This window comes from Spermophilus citellus (genome assembly GCF_964194105.1).
Source record: "Spermophilus citellus genome assembly, chromosome: 3".
NCBI lineage: Eukaryota > Metazoa > Chordata > Mammalia > Rodentia > Sciuridae > Spermophilus > Spermophilus citellus.
Genome location: NC_138184.1, coordinates 50,947,453 through 50,970,048, shown reverse-complemented (window position 1 = coordinate 50,970,048; position 22,596 = coordinate 50,947,453). Strand labels below are relative to the sequence as shown.

At 51.0% G+C, this 22,596-nt stretch overlaps 1 protein-coding gene across 9 annotated transcripts in view; it reads left to right on the top strand.

Annotated features, from left to right (window-relative positions):
- NISCH (nischarin) overlaps positions 1-22,596 on the top strand; it is a 37,657-nt gene that overhangs the window by 13,738 nt on the left and 1,323 nt on the right. Inside the window, exons 4-21 of one of the 9 annotated variants that reach the window (XM_081284916.1) lie at positions 1,625-1,673; positions 2,556-2,719; positions 3,044-3,139; positions 4,968-5,063; positions 6,594-6,746; positions 7,406-7,474; positions 7,901-8,086; positions 8,272-8,400; positions 9,854-9,967; positions 10,286-10,397; positions 14,507-14,631; positions 15,732-15,781; positions 16,833-17,478; positions 18,148-18,242; positions 19,972-20,479; positions 20,969-21,125; positions 21,589-21,717; positions 22,194-22,355. In XM_081284916.1, coding sequence (XP_081141042.1) covers positions 1,625-1,673; positions 2,556-2,719; positions 3,044-3,139; positions 4,968-5,063; positions 6,594-6,746; positions 7,406-7,474; positions 7,901-8,086; positions 8,272-8,400; positions 9,854-9,967; positions 10,286-10,397; positions 14,507-14,631; positions 15,732-15,781; positions 16,833-17,478; positions 18,148-18,242; positions 19,972-20,479; positions 20,969-21,125; positions 21,589-21,717; positions 22,194-22,355 — 3,040 coding nt within the window. Of the gene's footprint in view, positions 1-1,624; positions 1,674-2,512; positions 2,720-3,043; positions 3,140-4,967; positions 5,064-5,787; positions 5,907-6,593; positions 6,747-7,405; positions 7,475-7,900; positions 8,087-8,271; positions 8,401-9,853; positions 9,968-10,285; positions 10,398-10,935; positions 13,263-14,506; positions 14,632-15,731; positions 15,782-16,832; positions 18,243-19,971; positions 20,526-20,946; positions 21,126-21,588; positions 21,718-22,193; positions 22,356-22,596 lie in introns of those variants that run through there. The other 8 variants (XM_081284914.1, XM_081284915.1, XM_081284918.1 and 5 more) reach the window with 8 other exon arrangements.

Below are 22,596 nucleotides of genomic sequence, written 5' to 3'. Positions count from 1 at the left end.
CTCTTGTCCACTGGGGATTGGAATGGGAGAGGAGTGATTCTTACATTATGTATAAATTGAATTTTAAGCAGATTAAATAAATAAATCACTTTTTAAAAGATATCTTAAATGGCTGAAAGAAAGACTATTTTTATAATTTTGGGGTGGGGAAAGAGGCTTCATAAGTCCCAGAGGAAAAGTATTATAGGTTAAATGACATAAAAATAAAAAATCTTGCTATATCAAAACCACCTGAATAAAAGTAAAAGGCGTACACAGGCTGGGAGGAAATGTTTACAGCATATAAACAACTATTCAGGTAGCCATGATGTATAAAAGATAATAAGAAAGAGACAAACAACCAAAGAGAAAAACAGGAAAGGGACACTCTGTCTCCTGCAGTCTGGTGCCTCTTACGTCCTAGAAACATGTGAATTGCATATCCTGATGGCAGCAATGTTCCCATGAGTTATAAAGGTGATTTTGTAGCCTCCATCTGGATCTGTTTACAAGAAGCCCTATTAGCTGCCATCTGTCAGTTAAAATTCTGATTTGGGAGTCTTTGCCAACCCCACAGTTACCCACTGAAGTGTGAAGTAATTGGTTGTATACAGGGAGAGCCCCAGGGCAAGAGTTTGAGTGTAGCTTTACTAGTTTCAAACAATATAAAATTGAAGAGTCACAGTACCTCCCCTACCTGTTTGTTCATGTATTTAACAGGGCTCAAGATAGAAACTTCCACCCTGCCTACCAGCACACACCTGTAATCCCAGTGGCTTGGGAGGCTGAGGCAGGAGGATCATGAGTTCAAAGCCAGCCCCACAACTTAGTAGACCCTAAAGCAACTCAAATAAAATATTTCAAAAAGGTCTGGGAATGTGACTAACTGGTTAAGCGCCCCCTGGTCTCAATCCCTGGTATCCCCCTAATAAAACTTCCTCTGTAGGTCTTGGGAGGATTCAGTGAGCCAGAACCAACAACTACTCAGCATTACCCAGTTGAAATTAGAGCACAACTTGTTAGCTTTAATTTGTCTGAAGGCTTGTCCTTGTCATGCTTCCTTCATCACATCATTCAAAAAGAAAATCTTTCTCACCTCTAACCCTGGGACTAAGTGACACTGTTGTGAGTCTGGAAAGGATGAGTCCAGGAAGAGAACAGTGTCCACTCTTTATCCAGACACATGTAAAACATGGGAGAAAATAGAAATGGTCATTTCCAGGGAGGGTTGGCCCTGGGAGATCCTAGATCACTAGGATGATAGGAAATCCTATTTCTTTTGGAAGAAAGGAATCTTTTTATTATGCCCTCTCTTAAGTACTCCAGACCCAGTTTTGGGAGCTGTTGGCTTCCTGCAGCCACGTTCTGTGGGCCTCTTGGGCCATATTACACCCCACATTGTCCTTGTGAACCTGGACTTTCAGCATTAGTTTGGTTTCCTGGCTTTTGAGCAGCCCTTTTAGGTATTCACTTAACTGAAAATACTTAGTTTCCCTTCCTAAGCTTCTTTGTTCATTATAGGTTTAATTTGTTCACTCTAGAGACTTGGTACTACAACAGCAGAGAGGGTAGATTGGGGTCATATGCAAATCCCATGGCTGTGGGCAGGTGGAATCTCTAACCACAGGTTTTGTTTTCTTTGCAGGAAATAAATGGCATTACCGCAGCACTGGCTGAAGATCTCTTTGAAAAAGGTATGTGGCCATTGGTCCTTAAAGTGCTGGTACAACTTACATACTCTTACTAGGTGGCTTGGAGGCCCAGGGTGGCACAAAAATCAATCTGTTGCGTCCTAGCCAGGGCCACTTCTTTGGGGGTGCCTAAATTCTGGCCCTGGCCCACAGCCAAGCCTGCCCACTTACCTGCCCTGCAGGTGAGGAGTGATGCTTCACCTTAGGATTCTCAAGCCCCTGTGGTGGGATGCTGGAAGGTGGGTTGTAGGCGACCCTCTTTTCCTGATTTGTCTTTGCCAGAGAACATGGTGACAGTAGATAATATGTAAGGAGCATGCCCTGAATCATCCAGCCCTGTGTTTATCATCCTTCTGCCTTCCCCCTAGAGGTTGAGGTGTGAACACTGGTGGTTGGAGGCTTGTGACTTGCTTGAAGTTACATGACTAGAAGGAAGAGCAGAACAAGAACCAAATGCCAGTTAGTCTGGCTCAGTAGCCATCTTGCTTTCAGGCTCTGTGCTGCTGGCATGTTAGGCCTGCACCTAACCCAAACATCTGCCTTTTGTAGATCACAGTGTAGGTCTGTTGCCCAGAACCACTGCCTCTTATCAGCCTTATCCTGGCTCAGTTACTTAGATCTTGACTTAACCTCACTCTGCAGGGTGACTGCCCAGTTGGGTCGTCCCCATGGCTCTTCCCTGTTCACATGTCCAGGGTTGCCCTGTGGCAGTATGAGCTCAGGAGGGCAACTGTTTCTGCATGCTTAGTCCCAACACTGTGGGCACACACACACACATGCTTGTGCAGTGCTTGACTATTGTTGGCCTGATGGGCAGACTCCCTGGCTATACTGTGTGCTAGGGTTGCTGCCGGACACTCATCCCTCAGGGCATGGCTGTTGCAGGAGAACAGCTCCTGGGGGCTGGTGAGGTCTTTGCCATCAGGCCCCTGCAGCTCTATGCAGTCACCGAGCAGCTGCAGCAAGGAAAACCCACGTGCGCCAGTGGAGATGCCAAGACTGACCTTGGGCACATTCTGGACTTCACCTGTCGCCTTAAATACCTTAAGGTAAAGCTGCAGCACATCTCAGTGATGGAAAGCCATTCAGTCATCTGTGGGGCCTGACAGCTAACTGGCATAGTTGTGTGGAGGAGTTGTGGATGGGGCCCTTTCCAAAGAAGGCACATTGCCTGGTATTCTTGGCACTGTTCTTCTGACTGAGAGCACTAGGGGGCGTCATCACCTAATATCTAGTTTAAACCTCAGCCTTAGCCTGCCTTGCTGAAGGTAGAGGTGGTCAAAGTTTCTGGCTTAGCAGCTGCTAACACAAAAATGTGGCTGGAGATGGGTGGCAACAGCATCCCTAATTTAAGCCACATCTTTTGGCCTCAGGTTTCTGGCACAGAAGGACCTTTTGGGAACAGCAACATTCGGGAACAACTCCTGCCATTTGACTTGTCCATATTCAAGTCTCTTCACCAGGTGGAGGTAAGGCCCAGACCTGTGGCAAGTGTAGGCAGGGCCAAGCCCAGAGTGGGCATTGTCTGGCTCTCATATATCTGTGGCTAGGGAACAGTGTTGGTGTCAGGGTTCCAGATTTAATTGTAAAGTACTGTTGGTTTGGGTTTTGGTTTTGGTATTGGGGATTGAACCACTGAGCCACATTCCCAGACCTTTTTTATATTTTATTTAGAGATAGGGTCTCACTAAGTTGCTTAGGGTCTTACTGAGTTGCTGAGGCTGGCTTTGAACTTGCTGTCTTCCTGCCTCAGCCTCCTGAGCTACTGGGATTACAGACACGTGCCATCATATCCGGGAGTACTGTTGCTTTTGGGTTTGGGATTTTGTTGCAGGAGAGTCAGGTTCGTCTAAAGGCAGACAAAAAGGGGGACTTCTCCTGTCCTTGGCCAGTCTGCATGTTTCCATTCTTAGCATGGACAGCAGCAGGCATTTAAAGTAGTAAAGCACTATGGTCTGCTGCTTCTGAGCCTCTCATGGCGTCAGGGAATATGCATCGTTCAAATAGAAGTCCTGGGAAGTCATCCTGAAGGTCAGACAGAGCCAATTCCAAGTCTTTATTTGCCAAGACAAAGGACTTTGAGGGTTCCCAATTCTTGAGTCACCCACACTAGTGAGAAATGATTTGCACTCCTTGCTACTGGGCTCCTTAGTTCTCAAAACTTAACTTTTATTACTTTTTTTAAAAGAAAATGGAGCCAGGCACCATGGCATACACCTGTAAACCCAATGACTTAGAAGGTTAAGGCAAAAGGCTTGTAAATTCAAGGCCAGCCTAAGCAACTTAGCAAGGCCTTGTCCCAAAATAAAAAAATGAAGACCTGAAGATGGAGCTCAGAAGTAAAGCACCCTTGGGTTCAATCCCCAATACCAAAATAAGTAGAGAAATATATAAAAATGAAAGAAAATGGAATTAGTAATGAATAGTAAAAGCTGTTTGAAATGTTTTCAAGCATAAGTGTCCTAAACTTGGCTTTTGCATTCAATCTGAGTCCTATGCCTGGTGAATACTCCTTGATTGAATCTTCCCAATAGCCCTATGAAGGGGGCACTTTCATTTCCAGTTTACAATTGAGGAAACTGAAGTTTAGGAGGATGGGGGATTTTGGCCAGGATCACACAATTAAGAAGAGGAAACTGGAGTTTGAATTTAGCTGAGTCTGGCTTTAGAGCCTGTGCTACCCATTGACCTATTCTGCCTGTAACTATCTAGGTTTGCTTCAGACCTTGAAAGCCATTCCTCTTTAAGGAAACTTAGATATGAACCTCAACCACTGTAGGCTGAGTGAGGCCTGGGGAATAAGGAAAGCCTACCCAGCCCCATTCAGCAACTTGGGGCTCTGCTGGTCTGATTGTGGGTATGAAGCCCTCAGGGGCAGTGTGCTTGGTATTAATTTCTCTCCTCACTACAGAACAGTTAAGGCAGTAGGGTGGGACTGGGTAAAAAGGAGGATTGTGAGGGCCCCTTGTTCCCTAGCACTGGTTTCCATGATCCACCCTTTCTGACCACCTGCTAATCCCCAAACAGCCCTTACAGATAAAATGGAATTTGTGGTTCACTGTGAGTCTTAGACTCTAGACGCCTTTCTTGTAGATACTTCAGAGAATGTTTAGTCAGCTCTAAATAGCATTAGGAAAAAGGAAGGCGTAGATTTTGAGTCACCTCCTGCCTCTTAAGAATTTGGGCTGCCCATTGTTAGGCTTCCTTTGTGTATGCATGATGAACACCCCCTTCCTGGGACTTCTGATAGAGCCAGGATTTATTTCTGAGACACAGATTTTTTTGTTGTTGTTCCAGATAAGTCACTGTGATGCAAAGCACATCCGAGGGCTGGTTGCCTCAAAGCCCACCTTAGCCACGATGAGTGTCCGCTTCTCGGCAACCTCAATGAAGGTAAGCTTAACCTATTTCCTACCTGGGCACTGTCTACAGGGCAAGGTCTTGGCTGTGGTCCCCACCACTGAAGACAGCTACCAACAAGGCCACATCCATTAGAACCCAGAGGTTAGATTTTCCCCGGCACCTCCCAGCACTTGATAACCCCTGAGACTATAGCCTACATCTTCATCAAAGATCAATATTGTTAACAAGGGCTGGGTTTGTGTTGGTGGCAGAGTGCTTACCTTGCACGGATGAAGCACTGGATTTGGTCCTCAGCACCACATGAAAATAAATAAATAAAATAAAGGTATTGTATCCATCTACAACTAAAAAAATATTTAAAAAAAATATTGTTAACAAGACATTTTAAGGAACTTGGTTTTTTCCTCCAAAAAAGAAATTTAAAAGGCCACTGTTTTCTAGTGAACAAACTGTAAAGCTATACAGGTGACAGGACCTTTGTTAGTTAGATTAATATAACTGTTCCTCAAAGCCTAATGAGGCCTGGCTTAGCATTTATTTGTGTCTTGTCCTCCATGGACTTGAAGTAGAAGGTGAGGTTGCAGAAGTGCTGGAACCAATTGAGAATGTAGGAGGTTTCTTTTACCTTTTCATGGCTTGCATCTTAGTAATGTTAAAATCTTTCCCTGAGTATAGAAAAAGCATAAGGTGGCTAATTTTATGACTAAGGGCATCTGATTAAGATTTGGGTTTGGTAAAAATTCTTTCTCTTAAGGCTGCTGACTGCAAAGAGGAAACTGGAGAGAACAAGAGCATTGGGCCACCTTGTCCCTCTTCAAGGCATTCCTTGCTGCCTGGATGAAGGAACCTGGGGTGATCCTTACAAGAGGAGAGGTCTTTATAAACCTCAAAAATCAAGCCAAGAGCCAGGCCCAGTAGCACATGCCTGAGATCCCAGTTACTCTAAAGGCTGAGGCAGGAGGATTCCAAGTTTGTGAGGCCAACCTGGGAAACTTAGTGAGATCCTGTCTTAAAAAACATCTCAGTAGTGGAGCACGTTCCTAGCATGCATAAGAGCCTGAGTTCTCAGGTACCATGGTAAAAATATTTTTAAAAGGTCAAACCAAGGAGGTCTGCCTCTCTCCCTTGGTGGTCCCAATGCTCTCTGCTGCTACTCTTGACTTAGCACTGATTTTGTCCCTGTGAAGTAATGGTTAAAAAGACCTGCTCGCCACAGTGGAGACCACTCTGAAAGCACAGTTGCCTAGCAACACTGAGTTTGGACCTTCAGCCTCTGAGGGTTAGCCAGAAAAGGCATCACCGAGTGGAAGAGGCCCCTGAGGGCTTGAGCAACCTTTGCTCCTGCGGCAGAGGAACATATTTCAATCTGCTGTTAGTTGCTAAACCTTTCAGTTATTTCACAATCGCTTAAAGACACATGCATCAAAGCCCTGTTTAAATGCAAGCTCACTTCCACATGCTAAATATGCTCCAGTCCTTCCTTTAATTTTGCAGCGGTAGTGTTCTAGTTAGTGTTGCGTGAGGGCCTGAGCATAGTGCTTAACAGATGTTCTTATTCAGGAAGTCCTCGTTCCCGAAGCCTCAGAATTTGATGAGTGGGAGCCAGAAGGCACAACACTTGAAGGCCCTGTGACTGCTGTCATCCCCACATGGCAGGCGTTGACCACTCTCGACCTGAGCCACAACAGCATCTCTGAGATCGACGAGTCTGTGGTATGCTTGCAGCAGCCAGTGTCATGGGCCTCTGTGGCCTAACCAAAGCCTCAGGTTGGGTTGACTTTTCTGGAAAAACCACAGAAAACCTGTAACCAGGTCCCTATGCCTTCCCCATAATTTTTATGTTAAATTTCAAAATAAGAATCTTTATAATTGGTAAGGTAATACTTAGAACCAAACAAAGCATATTAATTGCATGTACATTTGTTATTTCTAGGACCACAGTAAGTGATGACACACTTCTGAGTAGGCACAAAAATCACTCCCTGTGTTACAGATGTGCCCATGTAAAGATGACATCCAGATGGTGTTAGGGCAATGGGCATATGATTCTGTCTACACTTCTCAGTGGGAAGAAGAGCGGGGTTAGAAGAAATGTAGGCTCCTTCCTCTGTCTGGGACATTACAATTTGTCGTTTTTCTAAACCAAATGTTCTGTAAAGCATTGGCTATTGTTCAGCTCTGGAGTCCCTGTATGCCTTGGATGTGCTACTGTGTGGGCAACAAGAGGTGTCACATCATTGGCCCTGCAGGGACAGCCTGCTGGAAGTCTGTGGTCAGAAGGAAGAGCCCCAGGTTGCCCAGCCACCATGTGCAGGGTCTGTAGGATCCAGCCTCCTCCTAGAATAACATTGGTTCTTCTTTTGTTTTGTAAGAAACTGATCCCAAAGATTGAGTTCTTGGACCTGAGTCACAATGGAGTGCTGGTCGTGGACAACCTGCAGGTAATGTCTGTGGAGATAACTGCTGCCTATACAGCTTCCCCCAAGGTCCTGACCTCCTGGGAGGTCAGGGGGTGGGGATTGCCACCTTCCCTTGAAGGATCCTATGATAATGCTGGAGTGATTGTTGTCCTTGTTCCAAAGAATTATAAATGATGAATAAATACAAGCCAAGTGTGATAGAGATGGTGAACCTCCATCCTGAAGACAGGCAGGCTTATTTTCAGTTCTCATCCCTAACCTGCCTGCTAGGGCTGTTTCTGGGCTGTGGCACATGTGTAGGAGAAAAGAGGCTTCCCTTCCTAAAAATTGTCAGAGCAGACAGATGGAACTGCCATGTATAACTAGTTCTGATGGAAGGGCTTCTATCTGTCGTGTCTCTGTGGAGGCCTAAACTCAGCCACTGCCCTGTTCTCAATGCCGCTGCAGCACCTGTACAACCTCGTGCACCTTGACCTGTCCTACAACAAGCTGTCCTCCTTGGAAGGCGTCCACACCAAGCTGGGGAATATCAAGACCCTGAACCTGGCAGGCAACCTCCTAGAGAGTCTGAGTGGCCTGCACAAGCTGTACTCCCTGGTCAACCTGGACCTCAGTGATAACAGGATTGAGCAGGTGAGCCACATCCCAAGGAGCTCTCTCTGGGCTCTGGGATTGCCAGGCTTTGGTGTTGATCACTTAAAGAAAATCATTAAAATTCCTTTCATTTAAAAGAGACCATCCAATGTGTTGTCCTGTTGCTGAAGTGTTAGAAGGGACCAAAGGGAATGGCCAAAGGGAAATGCACTCATGCCTTGCAGATGGAAGAGGTCAGGAGCATAGGCAGCCTCCCATGTCTGGAGCACGTGGCCCTGCTGAATAATCCTCTGAGCATCATCCCTGACTACCGGACCAAGGTGCTCGCTCAGTTCGGAGAGCGGGCTTCTGAGGTAAGCCCCACCACCACCACCCGCCTGTGCCACCAGTGGATCCCAAAGAGATGGGTAGGATGGAGTCCAGGTTCACATGGGCAGACTGAGGCAGGGTTGTCCATTGTTCTGCCCTCACTTGCTTTAGAAGCTCACCTGAGAGCCTCTCATTTGGGAAATCTGCTGCACCCCTCTCCCATGGGGCATGTCAGGGAGCTTCTTGCCACATCTGTCTAGAGCTTCAGGCCAGGAGGACTCACCGAGAACACATAGGCTCAGACTCAAAGTATGGAGAAACTGTTTTCAGCTTTAAAAAAAAAAAAAAAAAAAAATAGCATTGCTAGCTGGGCATGGAGGCACATTCCTGTAATCCCAGCAGTTCAGGAGGCTGAGGCAGAATGATCACAAGTTAAAGCAGTTTAGTGAAGCCTTAAGCAACTTAGCAAGACCCTGTCTCTAAATAAAATGTGAAAAAGAGCTGGGGATGTGGCTTAGTGGTTAAGAGCCCCCTGGGTTCAATCCCTAGTACCAAAATAATAATAATAATAATAATAATTTGTTAATTCTAGACAAGGAATAGAAAAAAGATACTTAAAATAATCATGTTTCCTGGAAAACTTCTGGCCACGCTGCCTGACTGTTAAGTCCAAGGGTTTGTCCATTTTTGCTAGTGTAGCCCAACCCAATGCCTGCTGCCTGCTGGCTCTGGTTCTCCAACTACCACCACCACCACACCACCACCACCATGCTGACCAAATAGGTCCTTCATCAGGCTCATTCCTCTCCCTCAGCCTCAAGCAACCCTGCCCCCATTCTCTCACCAGTCCTTGGAACCTCTGTCTTCCCCAAACCCCAAGTCAGAAAGTACTTGGGAGGCTATTTACATCCCACTCTGCCCCTTTTCTGCCCCAAGTGCTGCCTTTCCACACTATCCCCAAGATAGTCTTCACAAGATGCCATCTCCTCCCCAGAGGAGTCCAGAGTCCAGACCTGGAGTCATAGTGTCTGCTCCTGTCCAGGCCCTTGGGACCTTCCCTCATTTGGCCACACTGCGTGCCTGCACGCTCGCTTGCTCCTTCTGCTCTCATGCCTTTAGCCTCCCCATTCCCCTAACCAGAAGGTGCTCCCCTTGCTCTTTGACCAGCTCAGCTCCATCTATGAGGGCTTAGTGCATGTTACCTCCTTGCCCCCAATACCAGCCACCCAAGAGGCTACTGCCTCTCCTTGGAGAGGGACACCCAGAGACAGATGAGGCAGTGTGGGACTCCATAGGCCCCTCCAAATTGCTCCCATGTCATTTCTGTGGGTGGTGAAGAGCCCACTTCCCATAAGGCTAAGCGTCCCTCAGCCTCCAGTGTCCTCATAGGGCCTGGCCTACAATGGATGCTCATGCTCACTCCCAAGCAGGGGCTTACCATTGTCTTCCAACCACACATGCCTATCCGCATGCTAAGAACCACTTTGTGGACTCTAGGTCTGTCTGGATGACACGGCAACCACAGAGAAGGAGCTGGACACTGTGGAAGTACTAAAAGCAATTCAGAAAGCCAAGGATGTCAAGTCCAAACTGAATAACCCAGAGAAGAAGGTGGGCATTTATATGGAAGGTGGAGGGGTAGTGGTGAAGAACCAATCAAAGAGGAGCTGATTTCTGGGATCGCTCAGGGCCACCAAGTCCTGGCTGCACTGCTCCCAGGCTGCATGACTTCCGGAAGGCCACACCCTCTAGGTCCTTATGTGTGAGACAGGATGGTGATGGTGCCTGCCCCTCAAGTTACTGTGAGGCTACTTTCATCACCTTATTGTGAGAACCATTGAGCGCCTCCTTCCTCAACTCTGACCTTGTCAGTCCGTTCTTCCTGTGCTTTATCATCTCTCCCCGGCTGACTCAAGCGCTTCTCCCCAGGTTGGTGAGGATTCTCGGCTCTTAGCTGCCCCCTGCGTTGGACCCAGTGGCTCTCCTCCCACCACGGCTCCCACCTCTGCCTCCCTGCCCCAGCCCATCCTCTCCAACCAAGGTAATCACATATGGATCTTGCTCCTAGCAGAGCTGCACAGCCCCTGCCTGGGCCCCCTGGCTGGGCTGGGGTTGGGGGAGAGATGCTGGCACCTGCTTCCTTCAGGATTGGGCACAGGGAGGGTGGTGCCGTCCGCAGGCTGGCTCCTCAGGTGGCGCAGCAAGTGCGCCCGGCCTGATTTCAGTTCTGTTGTTTGCTTAGTGAGGATCCCTGATGCTCTGACACCTGCTTCCAGTTCCTCTAGGAGACCACAGGGTGTCTAATAGAGCAGACTCGGGGCTATTGGCTCACGAGGACTCGTTCCCCTTGGCAGCATGAGCAGGTCAGCTGCTCATTATGGGAAGCCAAGCCTTGTTACGTTACTGAGTCTGGAGCCCTGATCCCCATTTGGGGAACTTCCTTTTATCCTTACCTCATGTCTGAGGCTCTCAGGGCGTGGCTCAGCCCCAAAACACTGCTTTTGTGGGATCAAGATGGGCTGTCTGTGTCCCTGTGGACCCATGGAAGACCCATCCCTTTCATCTGCCCACTGTCTTAGCGTTTTCAAAGGGCTTTCACCTCTGAACCCAGGCATCCTCGGAGATGAGTGAGTGAAGCAGGTCCCATGAGCGTGTCTGCTGGCCCGGCCCCAACAGAAGAGGGGCGGGTGTGCCGTCCCAAGTGGAGCTGAGGCTTGGGACACGCAGGAAAGAACGCCGCCCACCCGGGCTCCTGGAGACGCAGAACTTGGTGTGAGGCCTTGGGAAACCAGTTTGACCCTATTTCAAGAGCCAGAAACACATTCCCACCCCTTGACCTGGCAACCCCGCTGGAAGGGATCTTCTCTTAGAGAGGGATCAGATGCTAGGGAGGGGTGTGAAGTGCTCCCTGCTGGCAACACATGGGCTGTGACATGCACACCAAAGAGGGGCGGGGAGAGGCATCTGTGGTACAGAACCCTCTGCAGCAGTCCCATCAGGGAGAGAAGACTGGCAGCAAGAAGGGAGACACTTACTAACATTAAGGCAAAAGCCCGACGCAGAGCAGCACACTGAGGTTACCACCATGCCGTGCGGAAGAGAATTGATAAAAATGGAGCGGTGGGGCTAGGTGCCAGAGCATTTGCCTGTTTGCTTTGGTCAATCTCTTGACAAATTTTTTGGCTGTATTTTTTTATGTAAAAAGAAAAGAGGGTATGGATCCCTGTGAGGAAGCTTCCCTATCACTGCCATCTGCATGGAAGTCAAGCCCCTCTTTGGGGTCCCACAGCACTGGCGACCCTATAGAGGAAGTGCGTAACCGAAGGCTTCTCAGGGACAGGGAGATGCGTCTGGTCCCAAGGCCAAGGACATGGCTGGCCAGTCTTAGTCAGCAACTGTTGAATCAGTGAATCAATAAGCGATTATGGAGAACAGCAAGTGGAGAATAAGCTGGTAAAGAGCAGGCCCTGGGCGGGCAGTGGGGAGGGGTGTCTCCCCCAAGGCTGCAACTACAGGCAGCGCCCCATTCCCACCCTTCAGTGATGAGCCTCTGCAGCAGCCTAGGTCCAGCCTTATTTCCCCCTTTCTCTCACCTGGGGCACTCTGCAGAGTGGCTTCTGTAGTCTGTCCCCACTTCCCAGTCACTGGACGTTGAGACATTGTCTCAGATTGCACCTCTCATAAATAAAACTGCAGTGGATGTCTTTGTGTGCACATCTCTTTCCTTTGGGTGAGAAATGACAAGGTCAAACCCCTGCCTGAGGTCTCTCCTGATGTCCCCTATCCCATCTGCTGAGTGGCCCTTTCTCACCACTTGTTTGTACAGGCCACAGTCCAGGAAGGAAGTGGACAGACTGTCCCTGTCCACGTTTCCTCATGTCCAAACAGGGATTGGGGAGTTAGTGGCAAGAAAATGTTGCTTTTTTCCTCACAAATGTAGAGGCATCCACATTCGTGTGTGTTCAGCCATTGTTACTGGAGCTAGCCCGGATGGGCAGGGATTTCTCCTATGTGAGAGCAGCTTTGCTAAGTGGCACCTAATGCTCCCAGCCTGTCCCGTAGTGGGAGCATACTTGCAAATTAACTGGGCATTCCCAGGCCAGTGTGAACGGGGCACTGTCCAGAAAACACAGGCCGCTGGTTATTGCAGGAGCTATAGATGGCTGTTGGAGCCACAGAGGATTGTGACTGATAAGGGCTGATGTGCAAAATGTCGGAGTTGATTCTCCAGCCAGGTCCAGGGCTGAGAGAAGCTGTGTAGAGAGGCGGTTAGGAGCAGGCAGCTGAGTTCAGGCTCCAACTTCCTGGCTGTGTGATCTCAAGCTACCTGTGTAGCCTCTCTGAAGCTGTTTTCTCAACCATAAACTGGATACACCTTACTTCATCGATTCTAAGATGCACACGTTTCCACCCTGCGACTTCTCTGAAATTGAGATGCGTCTTTCAGTCAGTGGCGTCCCCTAGTTGCTGTCAGCCAGCTGGTGTTCGTGATGGAGTCATGGGAAAACCTTCCGTGGACACCTGCTAAGACCAAGATGGCACCGTTTCCACGCATCTTAGATTTGATGAAATGTGGTAAATAATGAGAGGCACGCATGAGCTGATGCTGGGGAAGCACTTAGCACTGCTTTTGGCTCAACAAAAGTGGTCAGTAAACACTCTCCCCTTTCTACATCCTTAGTTGGGGATTTAGGCCACCGCCCTTGAGGAACAAGGAGCCACTTGGGGAGATGAACTCTATGCCCAGGGTAGAATGGTTCAGGGACATTTGTAGGTTTGAGCAGAGGTAGCATCTGAGGTGACTCGAAGGATGAATAGGATTTCAATGGGTCAGCAGGAGAGGGTGGACTCTAGGGGAGGGTGACAGCTTAGGCAAAGCCCAGGGGAGATCCTGGGGAGGGGGTTGCTTCATGCATGGCTGTGTGCTTGCTGTCCTCCTGCCTTGCAGAGCCCCTGCTGCTTCGCTTTATGAGGGTGTCTGGGCTTGGGTTGTCTTCCTGCCCGGCCCTGGGACAAAGGACCTGGGCCATGTGAGTTGTCCTGTCGGACAGCAGCCAAGCCAGACAGATCTCATGCCCTGTGGGGCTTAGAGTCATTTCCTTGGGCTGTGGTGACTAGTGGCAAAGCTGGAGTGTGGAGGCAGGCCCGGGCTCCTCTAGACTCTAGCTATAGTTCAGAACATGTTGAAACACCAGTCTGCAAACTGGAAGTAATGGGTCCAAATATTCCTAAAACAGCCTCAGTAGGATTTGAAAACCCCATGCCTTACCAGGGTGCATGAGGTCATGCTGCTGTCCCTGGGAGGTGGCCCTGTGGTATTCAGTGGGGCCTGTGGGTGCAGGCTCAAATTGTTCTCAGTAGCCCAGGGGGAATCTGGAGCCTCCCAGTGAGGCATCCTGTGCTCTGAGGATTTGCTAGCCTGCAGATGTCAGATCAGGAGCTGGGGTCGTGGCTAGTCATTTCCTGGGATGGTGCTTTAGGAGTGAACACATTTAAGGCTCTTGATGGACATAGTACCAAACTGCTCTCCTGACGGAGGGGTCAGCTCCAACTCCAGTGCCTGTCTGTACCCAGTTAGGCCAGGGCCAGGCTGTACAGTGAGTCTGACCTTTGCCAAAGATACAAACCAGTCTGCTTCAACTTGCCTTTCTATGTGTGCCAGAGAGGATAAGCATCTTTTTTCACATGTTATATCTGTTGTCAATTCTGTGGAATGTCACTCTGTGTTCTTTGTAGTCTCTTAATGGGATTTCTACCCTCTACCACTTTTGTAATCTGTAAGAACTCTTATAGATTAAAGATATCAAGCTTTGTTATATATTGCAAGTACTTTTTCTCTTTGCATTTGATTTTGTTTTCTTGGTTTTTAAGATTCATCCACAGAGGTTTGATTTTTTTTTTTTTAATGTAGTCTCAGTTTCTTCCTCTGCATGTGTGCTCAGAAAACTTCTCCCTGCCTGAGATTAGAGAAGCAGTCATTGGTTCTTTCTTGAGCTGTTTGAGGATTTTAGCTTTGCCATTTTCTTCTATTACCCATACGATGGTTTGGGGGTCTGGCTAGCCCCCGGCTATGCTGGTAGCCCAAGGCCCAGCCCCTTTGTTGAACAGCTGCTCTCCCTGCCCACCCATCCGCCCACCCCATCTCTGCAGGGATCATGTTCGTGCAAGAGGAGGCCCTGGCCAGCAGCCTCTCATCTACTGACAGTCTGACTCCCGAGGACCGGCCCATTGCTGGGGGCTGCTCTGATTCCTTGGAGTCCATCCCTGCAGGACAGGTAATGCCCTCTGCCTACTCCTGAAGACTGTTCCGTCTGCGAGCCAACTCTATTGCTTGAGGTAGTCCAGTTGGCAGTGGCCTGGCTGGAGCACAGCCCATGCTGCCAAGCTTCATGCTCTGTGCCTGGCCCTGTACAGTCTTTCTCTTGGACATGTCTCTAGTTGAGTCCTCTTAATTAACACAATGGTTAAGCCTGTGTTCAACTTCTCCCTCCCTTCCTCTCCATCCTATGTGTGTGTGTGTGTGTGTGTGTGTGTGTGTGTGTGTGTGAGATGCCCCTCCCTACCATCTCTCTGGGAACAGGGAGTGCTCTGTCATTGGGCCAAGGGGCAGGGGTGAGCCCTGAGCCTACATGCAGACTGCCTTGAAGAAGACAGTGTAGAGGCAGAACTTCTCCCCAGCTACGTAGTACCCTGGGGCCATTCTGCCCCTTCTCAACATTGTCATTCTGGTAGTCTGAGACAGTGTGACTGTAGTGTCTCCTCTCTGGCTACCGGTCAAGCTTTGGAGGCCCATCCCTGTATCCCAAGAAAAAAAAGGAGGCAAGTAATAGGGGCTTACACTGCTGTGTCTTGGTGCCTGGGCCTCTCTCCAGCCCCATCTCTCTGCATAGCACAGGGTAATGGCCCTACAATGCCAGGATGGTTTGCAGAGTCTTTGTCTAGCCCCAGAACTCCCTGCTCAGGGTCACACAGCAGTAGGTTCCAAAGCCCTAGATCTTGAACACTATGCAGAAAGTTTTGGGAGCCCTTTCTAGGACCCACCTCAGCCCTACTCATGGTGTGCATTGCTGGTCACAGACTGGATTGGTAGACTGTGCAACTGCGTTCTTGGGTGACATGAGGAGCCCTTGGATATCAGAACCCCTGAGAGTGTGACTCAGGCTATGGCCCTGGGCTGGGAATGTGGGCTGGGTTCAGACCGACAGGGGTGGGAATCCCAACCCTGCCATGTACTGGTAGGATTACCTAGTGAATGTGGGTGGATTGGGGATGGTGAGGTGCAAAGACAGCAGAGTGTCCATCTCAGTGTCCAGCACCCAGGACATGTCAGGGAATAGCTGAAGCTGGGGGATGATTGTATTTCCTTCTCTATTAGGCACCTCCGGATGACCCAAGGGACGTGCCAGGAGCTGTTGGTGGTGCAAGGTAAGGAAGAAGTCAAGAAGGCATCTGGGCTTGTCTATGCCCTTCTGCCCACTCTCAGCTGTAGGCCAGAGGTCACCAGTTAGATTCTGTTACCAATCTGTTCACAGAAGTCCTACAGAACTATTTATTTCTTTAAATAAACAGGTGAGATGGACTTGGGTCTGTTTTCCCTAAACTTCACCTGATTCAGGTTATCCTGTACCAGGTGGTGGCACATCAAGGCCAGTTCAGTGAATGGCCTTTTTTGTATAGTCCAGGAACTAAGAATGATAATTATATTCTTTTTTTTTTTTTTTTTTTTTTTGAGGGGGAGTACCAGGGATTGAACCCAAGGAGTGCATTACTACTGAGCTACATTCCCATTTGTTTTTATATTTAGAGACAGGGTTGCTGAGACTGGCTTTGAACTTGTGATCCTCCTTCCTCAGCCTCCCGAGCCGCGGGGATTATGGGCACCCACCACTTTCCCTGGCTGTTAGTTACATTCTTAAAGAGCTATTTAAACAAGAAGATGAGTTGGTAGGGGTAGCCTACAAAACCTAAAGCATTAACTCTCTGACTCTTCATAGTAGAGTGCCAATTCTAGTTATACATGCAAGGTCTGAATGGTCTGGAAGAGCTAGCATTTAAACTGCCCTAAGACTGCCTCAACCCACCTTCCCCACCTCTGGAGGCCACTGGGCGTCACTGAAGGGAGCTAGTTATCAACAAGTGAAGTACTCATTGCCTCAGGGCTCACAGAAGCAAGCCTTGGAATGACTGAGAAATCTGTGTAGCACTTCTCTTGTGGGAACCAGTGTGGTCTGAACAAAGCTGTCCTGTATGGTGTGGTCTGAGTCTTTGGAAGCCTGTACTCATCAGCTGTGTCCCCAGCCTTACAGCGTTAGCACCTCAGCTCCTCCCCATGCCCTTGTTCTAGGAACAGCTCAGATGTGTAGAAGACTCAGGAGACCTATGGGTGGGTTCCCCAGGGCCAAGGGTACCGCAACAGGCTCGGGGCGGGGGGGTATTCCAGACCCTCAAGTCACTGATCCAGCCTCTCCCCACACAGCCCAGAGCACGCAGAGCCAGAGGTGCAGGTGGTGCCTGGGTCTGGCCAGATCATCTTCTTGCCCTTCACTTGCATCGGCTACACGGCCACTAACCAGGACTTCATCCAGCGCCTGAGCACGCTGATCCGCCAGGCCATCGAGCGGCAGCTGCCTGCCTGGATTGAGGCTGCCAACCAACGTGAGGAGGCCCAGGGCGACCAGGGGGATGAGGACGAGGATGAGGACGAGGAAGATGTTGCCGAGAACCGCTACTTTGAAATGGGACCCCCAGACGCAGAGGAAGAGGAGGAGGGAGGCCAGGCGGAAGAGGAGGAGGAGGAGGAAGATGAAGAGGATGAGGAAGCTGAGGAGGAGCGCCTGGCCCTGGAGTGGGCCCTGGGCGCAGATGAGGACTTCCTACTGGAGCACATCCGCATCCTCAAGGTGCTGTGGTGCTTCCTGATCCACGTGCAGGGTAGCATCCGCCAGTTCGCCGCCTGCCTCGTGCTCACTGACTTTGGCATCGCCGTCTTTGAGATCCCACACCAGGAGTCGCGGGGCAGCAGCCAGCACATCCTTTCATCCCTGCGCTTCGTCTTCTGCTTTCCACATGGAGACCTCACCGAGTTCGGCTTCCTCATGCCGGAGCTGTGTCTGGTGCTCAAGGTGCGGCACAGCGAGAACACGCTCTTCATCATCTCGGATGCCGCGAACCTGCATGAGTTCCACGCCGACCTGCGTTCCTGCTTCGCCCCACAGCACATGGCCATGCTGTGCAGCCCTGTCCTCTATGGCAGCCACACTAGCCTGCAGGAGTTCCTGCGCCAGCTACTCACCTTCTACAAGGTGGCTGGTGGCTGCCAGGAGCGCAGTCAGGGCTGCTTCCCCGTCTACCTGGTCTACAGTGACAAGCGCATGGTACAGACTGCCGCGGGGGACTACTCCGGCAACATCGAGTGGGCCAGCTGCACACTCTGCTCGGCTGTTCGCCGCTCTTGCTGTGCACCCTCCGAGGCTGTCAAATCTGCTGCCATTCCTTATTGGCTGCTACTCACACCCCAGCACCTCAACGTCATCAAAGCTGACTTCAATCCCATGCCCAACCGTGGCACCCACAATTGCCGCAACCGCAACAGCTTCAAGCTCAGCCGCGTGCCGCTCTCCACAGTGCTGCTGGACCCCACCCGCAGCTGCACCCAGCCACGGGGCGCCTTTGCCGACGGCCATGTGCTTGAGCTACTTGTTGGCTACCGCTTTGTCACTGCCATCTTTGTGCTACCCCATGAGAAATTCCACTTCTTGCGTATCTACAACCAGCTGCGGGCCTCCCTACAGGACCTGAAAACTGTGGTCATCGCCAAGACTCCTGCAACTGGGGCCAGGTCTCAGGGCCCCCTTGTGGATGGCCAGCCTGCTGAGGGTAGGGCCAGGTAAGACCACGGGGCCCAAGGGCATGGGACTGGCATGTGTGATCTCTGGGCATCTGCGTTTTGTGAGCAGGCCATTGTCCTGCCCCTTGGCTTCTCCCCAGCTCCTGGCCACCCTAGCCTTAACCTTAACTCCCTCTGGCTTGACACCTGGCTCCTCCTTGTCTTCAGAGCTTTAGAAGATGCTTAGGAAAGCTGTCTGTGAAAATGTGTGGATCCAGGCACCTGCCACCCTTGTAGGGGAGGTTGGAGGGAGCTGCCCCCCACCTTACTTGCCCAGTGGGAGTTGTCACTTTGACCTGGCCCTGTCCACTCTGTTCCCATGAGCCAAAGCATGGCCTCTAGGCATGACTTGCTTCCCCACCCCTAGGGATCACATCTCTGTGGCTGACTCTGGATCTGGGACTGCTTCAGGCCCCTCCCATCCCTGAACTAGCTCCTAGGCTCTCCCTGTTGGTGACCAAAAAGCCCCTCTTGGGAAGGACTGGGTTGCCTGCCCTCCGAAAAGAATCTCAGGTGCAAAAGTAACAGGTCAAGTATCAGAGCTGGCTATGTCATCTCTGTCAAGGCCCCTTTGAAAACCAAAGTACTGACTGGGAAGTCTGAGGTTGGCAGTCTGTCCTTCTATCCTTGCTCTCCTCCCCCTTCCCCTGCTCCTGTCCCACAGAGCAATGGGGATTTTGCGCCTCATGTTGCTGGCTTTCCTGGGCTTCCCCTACCTGGGGAAGAAAGCCCTTCATTTGATGGCCCTCCTGTCTCCTAACCTCCCTTTTCTTCCCTCCTGATAGCAGAGACCCACTTCTGCATGGGATTTCCCTTCTCTCTCCAACCCAAACCCCAGATGACACTCCTAAAGGGCTTTCCGCCTCTTCCAGACTGGATCTGGTGTTCCTATCATGCCAGCTGAAGACAGCATCCTGTGCTATATGGCCATCTTCTCCTTTCCCCTCCCCTGGGTGTAACTTCAATGGTGGACACCATGTCTTTACTTCCCTGTCATCCCCAATCCTGCTGGCACTGGCCCATAGGGGACCACATGCAGAAACCATACCCTTTAGCAGATGCATCTTTGCTCCAGGACAGCAGGAGGGTAGCCCCAAGGCTTCCTGGGGTATTTCCTGGCTAAATGAAGGATCATAGCCCCAAGGGTCTCAGCAGTTGGACTGGGTCAAGTGGAGAGGATAACCTCTAAAACATTTTCCTTCCAAAGGGGTGTGACTTCCCAGCCTCTGTGAGCTCTAAGGTTCTGTGCATTATTTGGTCCTGTGTCTGGACCAGACCAGTTGACAGCCCGGCATGGCCAAGTGCAACGGTGGCTGGGTGGGCTAAGAGCATGGGCCACCAAAGCACACCCCAAAGGCAAACTGAGGAGCAGTTTGAGCCTTTGGTTCTCACTTCTAAATGCACCCACTCAACCCAGGTCCCAGCCCTGGGCAGGCACTCTGGACCCTAGAGTGGCATTTCTGAAACCTTTGATACTTTCTCAAAGTGAGATTTCACCTGGGGTGACTTATTCTGCTCCCATCTGCCACTCAAAAGAAAGGGCCTGGGTATTTTCCCTCTGTTGTTTTGTCCTCCCATAAGGAATCTGGTAATAAAATCTCCTAAGTGACCCCAGTGGTGATATATGATATACAAGTGGCCCTCAGACATTTGAAGTTGTGCATAGATGTCAATTTCCCTGGTTCTACATATTAATATGGCATTTCTTGGGGGGGATTGGGAGATGCAGTGATGACCAGCATCCCCAGGAGGGACCAGCAGAGGCTTTGGCTCCAGCCCCAGCCCCAGCCCCAGCTCCGATGGAGGTCCCAGCTCCAGTCCCAGCAGCAGCCTCAGCTCCAGGCCTACCAGAGGCTCCAGCAGAGGCTCCAGCTCCGGCCCCAGCTCCGGCCCCAGCTCCGGCCCCAGTCCCAGCCCCAGTGGAATCTCCTCCAACTCTGCCTCCGGCTCCGGCTCCGGCTCCGGCTCCGGCTCCAGCTCCAGCTCCAGCAGAGGCCTCAGCTCTATCTTTGGTGCCAGAAAAAGACCCAGTAGAGACCCCGGCTCCAGCTCCAGCCCCAGCAGAGGTCCTGGCACAAGCTGAGGTCCCTGCCCAGTATCCAACCGAGCACCTGATCCAATCCACTTCAGAGGAGAATCAGATTCCCTCGCACTTGCCTGTCTGCCCGTCACTCCGGCACATTGCCAGCCTACAGGGGAGCGCCATCATTGAGCTCTTCCACAGCAGCATCGCTGAGGTAGTGGCCCAAGCACGGGTCCTCCAGCTGACGATTGTGCAGAGAGGTGTGGGCTCCACTGTGGTACCAGTCAGTCCTAAGGGTGAGGCAGGGGTCGCCTTTGGCCCTCAGATTTCTCTGGTATCATATAGTCCTCGGCTTCAGCTGCTCACAGGTTCCAGGGGTCAGAAGGTCCCGAGCTACCTTCCTCTGGCCAACTGCCCTTTGTGCTACCTCCCCTCTGCAGTCCCTGGCCCAGCAAACCCTCTTCCCATCTTGTACTCCCGACTCCTCTGCTCTGAGTTATAGACACATTGATTAGATAAGCTTCCTGCCTTTTTCTGTCTGAAGCTATGGGCATGTCCCCGGGGTATGCAGGCCACCTCGGTAGTGGGGATGACAAAAATAGCAGTGGGGTGTCCTGCCAGGGATCTGTGGTCTAGGAGGTAGAAAGGTGCATGCTCCCACCCCACCCTGCTCTCCTCCAGACCCACACCGCTCTGTGTCCAGGTTGAAAACGAGGAGCTGAGACACCTCCTGTGGTCATCAGTGGTGTTCTACCAGACCCCAGGGCTGGAAGTGACTGCCTGTGTGCTGCTGTCCACCAAGGCTGTGTACTTCGTGCTACATGATGGCCTCCGTCGTTACTTCTCAGAGCCACTGCAAGGTAGGTACCCAGACCTGCTGGTTGTCAGGAGTTCGAAGCATATGTTCGGAGCAGGCTGAGAAGCCAGCTGTGTGGCCTTAGGCAGCAGCACCTTGACTGATCTGGGCTTAGTTTCTCATTTGAGGAAGCGATGACAGCAGCACTTTCCTCCTAAGCCATCACGAGGACCTAAGACCAGATGTGGATATGCCATGCCAGGGCCCAGAAAGTGCTTGGGAACTGGCTGAGAGAGGCAGGAAGTGGGGATTGGGCAGCCTCTGCCCCTTGGGACCTCAGTGGGAACCTTGGCCAGCGAGCCAGCAAGGTGAGGCTCAGACCCCAGACCTAGCTGCAAATGAGGATTTGCATGCCAGAGGTGGTGTAGACCCTTGCCAGGCAATCCATTCCTGCTGGACGTGCTGCCCGTGTGCCCCCTGTACTTGCTGCCACAGCCACCAACCCCCTCCATACCTTCTCTCCATAGATTTCTGGCATCAGAAAAACACTGACTACAACAACAGCCCCTTCCACATCTCCCAGTGCTTTGTGCTTAAACTCAGCGACCTGCAGTCAGTCAACGTTGGCCTTTTTGACCAGTACTTCCGTCTGACCGGTAAGCGACCCACTGTGCTTTTGTCCCATTTTAGATGAAGGATAGTGTCACCATTGGGCTTCCACCTTCCATCTGTGAGTGCATTATTGTAGACAGTGTTATCTCTCTGCTTATAAGCCAGCTAACCAGGCGGGAGGAAGCAGCTCCAGGAACTGCTGAGATTGCAGGGCTTACGCCCCAGGGAGGTGGGAGGTGGGGTGTGCAGCGAGCGCCAGCCCAGACACAAGCAGAGCGGGCCCTGGGCTCAGGCAGGATGTGTCTGACTCATACTTCCTGAAGAGAGAAAACTAAGCTCTTTCCCTCATGCCTCTCTGTATCCCCTTCCAGAAAAATGTCTCAGCCCTTCCTGCCTGATAAATGGCTGCCTCCCCAGGTCCCATGATGCTTTCCTTAGGTCCCCCACAGCCTTGGCTTTCTGGGACAGAGACCTGGCAGGTGAAGTGGCTGGTGGCCCTGACCAGCCCCATCTTGTGTAGGCTCCTCCCCGACACAGGTGGTCACGTGTTTGACGCGGGACAGCTACCTGACGCACTGCTTCCTGCAGCACCTCATGTTGGTGCTCTCTTCTCTGGAGCGCACACCTTCACCAGAGCCTGTTGACAAGGACTTCTACTCGGAGTTTGGGAACAAGACTACAGGTACCCTGTCCAGTGCAGCTTGTAGACCTGTCCCAGGATGGACATCAAAAGCCCCAGAGTGCCTCCCAGTACCCCAGAGTCCTCCCTGCCTCTCTCATTTTTCTCGTCCCTCTTAGTTGGCCAGGTTTTTCTGTGGGGCATTGCCACTGCAGAGCTTCCATCCCAGACATCCCTCAATCCCTTTGGTGTCAGCCCTGGGCTGCTGGCTTGGGGCACCCTTGCCTGCCTGTCTCACACAGGG